The 5,032-nt window shown below is 48.1% G+C and overlaps 1 protein-coding gene across 1 annotated transcript in view; it reads left to right on the top strand.

The window, feature by feature from the left end:
- Nucleotides 1-1,546, top strand: part of HOXD13 (homeobox D13) — a 2,370-nt gene extending 824 nt beyond the window's left edge. Inside the window, exons 3-4 of the mRNA XM_077751185.1 lie at nt 5-502; nt 1,296-1,546. Of these exons, the coding sequence (XP_077607311.1) occupies nt 5-502; nt 1,296-1,546 (749 nt within the window). The remainder of the gene's footprint in view (nt 1-4; nt 503-1,295) is intronic.
- The last annotated feature ends 3,486 nt before the right edge of the window (nt 1,547-5,032 follow it).

Raw genomic sequence — 5,032 nt, forward strand, 5'->3', positions numbered from 1 at the left:
GCCGCTGTGGTCGCAGCGCGTCCAGAGGCTCCCTCCGCCAAAGAGTGTCCCGCGCCCGGCGCGGCCGCTGCGGCGCCTCCGGGCGCCCCAGCTCTGGGCTACGGCTACCACTTCGGCAACGGCTACTATAGCTGCCGCATGTCGCACGGCGTGGGCTTACAGCAAAACGCTCTCAAGTCGTCGCCGCACGCCTCGCTGGGAGGCTTCCCGGTGGAGAAGTACATGGACGTGTCGGGCCTGGCAAGCGGCAGCGTGCCGGCCAACGAGGTGCCCGCAAGAGCCAAGGAGGTGTCCTTCTACCAAGGTTACACGAGCCCCTACCAGCACGTGCCTGGCTACATCGACATGGTGTCCACCTTCGGTTCCGGGGAGCCTCGGCACGAGGCGTACATCTCCATGGAGGGCTACCAGTCCTGGACGCTGGCCAACGGGTGGAACAGCCAGGTGTACTGCGCCAAGGACCAGACGCAGGGCTCCCATTTTTGGAAATCCTCCTTTCCAGGTAGGGGCGATGGTGGAAAGGGGAGGCCAGGAGGCAGGGCGGGAGGGGAGGGGAAAGAGAGAGAATGAAAAGAAATCGCTAGTGGTGTACGCCCCTGCGGGGGGGCTGCACGAGTCCTCCTCGGCCAGCCAGGGTTAACCTATGGAACCGTTCGTGCAGTTTGCCCGAAATCTGTACGTTTCCCCTTTGACTTCAGCTGTCTTTCTCACAACCCTCTCCTTCTTGTGTGCGGGTGCAAGCCTGTTTTTCCCCCACAGTTGAAGGTCTTTGCGTGCCCTTTGCCCAGGCCTTGGCCCCTCCTCTCCAAAGAAGTGTCACAGAGTTGGGCCCCACTTTTGAAGGATATGTCTGCTCCAGGGTGACCACTAAAGCTCCTAAGAGCTCACAAAGTACAAACACAGGAGCACAAGAAATCAAAGCCTGAACAAAACAAAACAAAACAAAAAACTGGATTTTTTAAAGTCTGTTTGTATGTGTGCAACTGGCATTTGCAGAAATTGTCTTTATAACTGTCCCCAGTAACCAAGCCATAAAATTGAAGGCTTGTTAAGATACTGGTTTGAGAAAACATGATGATCCATCAACCTCAAATGGCCTTCACTTTGAAGTGTAAATAATCTTTCTTTAATAATGTGTAAATAATATGTCTGTGTGAACAATAATAAGATGCAAGCAGGCCGGTTTTCTTTATTCCCCATTCCCACTCCAAATGTACACACACAGTCCCCAGTGGTGCCCCCAGAAATCCTAGTCTAATTTTTTCATGCTTTTTTTTTTTTTTTTCAAATATCAGGTGATGTAGCTCTAAATCAGCCAGACATGTGTGTCTACCGTCGGGGGAGGAAGAAGAGGGTGCCCTACACCAAACTGCAGCTCAAAGAACTGGAGAATGAGTATGCCATTAACAAGTTCATTAACAAGGACAAGCGGCGGCGGATCTCAGCCGCCACGAACCTATCCGAGAGACAAGTGACCATTTGGTTTCAGAACCGAAGAGTGAAAGACAAGAAAATCGTCTCCAAGCTCAAAGATACTGTCTCCTGATATGGACCAGATTGGTCAAAGAGAGTTTAAATGCTTTCAGTTGTCTCCAAAAGACCTTCGGAAAGACTTGAATATGTATTTAATTCTCCCCATCTCCCTGCCAATCAAGGCCAATTTTGTGAATTGTTTTTCTCTCTTCCCCTATCCGGCTCTAAAACCTTTTGCTGCCCCAACCTGACTTTGTAGTTCTGTTTCTTACTTGCTTATTATTGATTTTGTTCTTGTCTAGGTTTATTTTTTATGATGTTTTTAATGTTCTGTTTCTCCCTCTAGGCCAGTATAAAGGACTTGAAGTACTTTTGAATAATCCCCCCCCCAAAGAATTTCAGAAGTGCCATTATGATTTCAGTGTTTTATTCTCTTCAATTACTTCATATGCCTGTTTCCAGCACTGATTATCTTCATAATCTATTAGGGCAGAACGATTTGCAGTCATTCATATCCTGTGATTGGGCTATTTAATCATTAGCTCTCAGCAGTCACCCTGAGGCAAGTGGAAACAGCTCTGGGCAGGCAGCGCTCTAAGGTCACTGGGAAAATCTAAAAGCAGGCGCTGGAGGTACTCTGATGGCTTTTAAAGCAGCTACCTTATTAAATAGGGTTTGTAGTGATATTGGAATGAAGACAATCTTTCCTACTTCGGGTCTTTCATTTGCTGTTGTACTTATATGTGTCTAGTATATGTTGTCGATTTGTGCTTTTATAATCTTTAATTTGAAAAGACTTTGTCCTCATGGATGCCTTCATTTCCCCAGCTCTAAATGCAGATGTTTAAATGACTGCAGTTGTGAGAGTAATCCACGGATGGTATAAATGTACACCTTCTCCTTGACCTTGGGTCTGTGGGGCTAGAATTGAAGTGATCGCCTCAGTCCCCTAAGAGACTGACTCAATGTGGCCAAGGGTGGGAGCGTTTATCCAGAACCCAGTGAAGAACTTGACTGTCTGAACAATGTATTGAGCCTTTCATGGAATTTTAAACCATCTAACAAATACGAAAATGTGGAGCTCTACAGCTCAAGAAACAAAAATGTTTCTGCAAGTGACAATAAGGAACTACTTTTTAAAGGGCTGCATATTTATACAACCGAGAGATTATTTTTGTAGATGAAATGTCTGTGAGCTGGGATGCGTGCGCAGTGCTTCAGACATTTAAACATCATTTTTTTATTCCTAGGGAGATGCAAATAAACAGAACTCTTATTTCTTCGTCTTTACATATTGCTTTCTTTTTCCAAGCTTGTGTTACCTCTTGTGTTCTTATTTATTATAAAATCTTGTTGTCATGAACATTATGATGTTCACTACAGATGAAGGAAACTCAATACCAGTTCTGCTCTCTGAAAACTCCACTCCATTTCCGCCACCCCTCTCCACCCTTTTCCCTGTGGCTTTAACATAAGTAGTGATGTCTTTAAATGAGAATATAATTTGTGGTGTCTAAAATGATATTTTTTACTGGACAAAAAAAGTCTCCAATAAAATTTTTACTTCTCTTTCAATACTATCACTTTATTCAAATAGTTTTATTTTTTAAATCGATACATGTGTTTGTGTCTGGGTATAGGAAACTGTGCTCACTTGAAGGTGTTCTTCCTAGAAAGGCCGTTATAAATGTCTACTCTTGGAAGATCTTGAAATTAGACATATCCATATTTGGCAACTGAAAAAGAAACATTTCAGGCTGATCCCTTATCGCCTTCTCCGTGCAGACTCCGAACAGCATTTGAGGACTGAAAACCATAATTATACACCCTAAACCTCCAGATGCAATTTTTAGGCCCAATGAACTTTCTTTTTTGAGGCCTTTTTGCCACTCAGAGAAATGGCCGCTAAGGAACTGAGTACCTCATGTTGTTAGCGCCGAGGCACAGTTTAGTGGTTGCTAAGTTTTTGGTATGTAAGTTAAATACACATGGTTTAAACCCTCACACAATATGTAAACTCTTCTGGCGGGAGGGCTCCCTTATGGGTCTGCTAGAGAAAGTGCAGGACCCAAGGTCCAGCGCTACTTTCGTTTTCTCTGGCCCGGCTTGATTTCTTTCATATCTTGCATCGATGGTTGGCTGTGGGCGGCCCACTTCGTTTCAACTGACGGAGAGAGACAGAGAGACACAGAGAGGGAAATAGAGGCAGACAGAGAGAGAACGGACGACATTCAAATTTTGGAAAAGAAATAACCCTGAAAAATGGGGACACATCCACCCGGACCTTCCACTTCCAGGAAGAGTTTCTAACATTTTCTGTTTTTCCTCGTAAGATGTGCTTTCATCGGAAGCAGGCCTGTTTTCCCTTCGTTTCCGACGTCGCTTTCCCTCCTTTTTTGTAAATTCCAGACTCCAGGGCCGCACTCCATTTCCCAGGTCCATTTCTGAAGTTTCCTGTCGGATGCGGAGATTGCCTGGAGGTTTTCCTTTCACCCGTAGTTTACTGGTCAGTTTATCTCTGCCCAGGAAAAATGGGAGGTTTGCTGAAGATTAAAACTGCTCAAATGCTCTCCGGTGGAATTTGAATTGATGGCTAAATCAAGAACAGATGAAGACTTCGCCATTTATATGCATTCCTTTTATATTCCGAATTGAGGAGGGAGGAGGGGAGCCGGTAGGTGGCCGGAGCGCTGGTAGGGAGGCCCACGGGGAGCCAAGGCGAAAGGAGCTTCGGAGAGAGGCCTTTCTTCGGGTGGAGACGGAGAGGCCGCGGGGAGAACGCCTCCGAAACCTAGCAGGTTTGGAGCGCCGATGGCGGAGAGTCGAGGCCCGCGCGTCTACGCGTGTTTCAAGAGGCGAAGAAGGCTTTTGCAGCCGGGACGCGCCGCCAGACAAAGGGGCGGCCGCGACGCTCCCCCGTGTCTGGCAGCCTGCCAGATGCCNCCCCCCCCCCCCCCGCCAGTCTTGCTGCTGCCACGACCTCCGGCTTTCCGAGACGCTTGGCGGAGCCTGGCAGCGGGCCGTGACCGCACGGGCTGGCGACCCCAGGCCGGCTGTGCCGCCCTTCACTGTTGATCTTGACCGTGCGGCGGCGCCTCGCCAGGCGTGGAGCTCGCTCGCCATCTCCTGGGCGGTCGGCGGCATTGGCAGAACTCGCGGTTTAGCTTTGCGGCCAAATCCTCTCCCATTCTCCTCCAGTTCACCAGNTGGACCTCGGAAATTATAAACGCAGGAGATAAGGTGGGGCGGCTGGACACCATTCTGAGCCAAAGAGAAATGAAGGGAGTCCAATTGTTCTAGTCTTTTCATTTCTCACTTTATATCTTTAGTCCCCAGGGGTAAACCGCTGCTGTGCGGCTGCCTAAGGGTCCGGAGAAGACATCCCTGGACTCGGAAATACCGGAGCGTCGCTGTGTGCTGAGACGGGAGGAGATGCGACTGCAGGGATCCCTGGAGCTGGAGTTTTGGGGCCTGGGGAGGCTGTAGCTCCTGAAAAACAGGGAGAGTTTCCCAAAACGAGAGCCTGGATCCCCTAAGTCCCTAAGAACTGAAGTTGCAT

Source organism: Crocuta crocuta, unplaced genomic scaffold, assembly GCF_008692635.1.
Source record: "Crocuta crocuta isolate KB4526 unplaced genomic scaffold, BGI_CrCroc_1.0 scaffold219, whole genome shotgun sequence".
Lineage (NCBI taxonomy): Eukaryota > Metazoa > Chordata > Mammalia > Carnivora > Hyaenidae > Crocuta > Crocuta crocuta.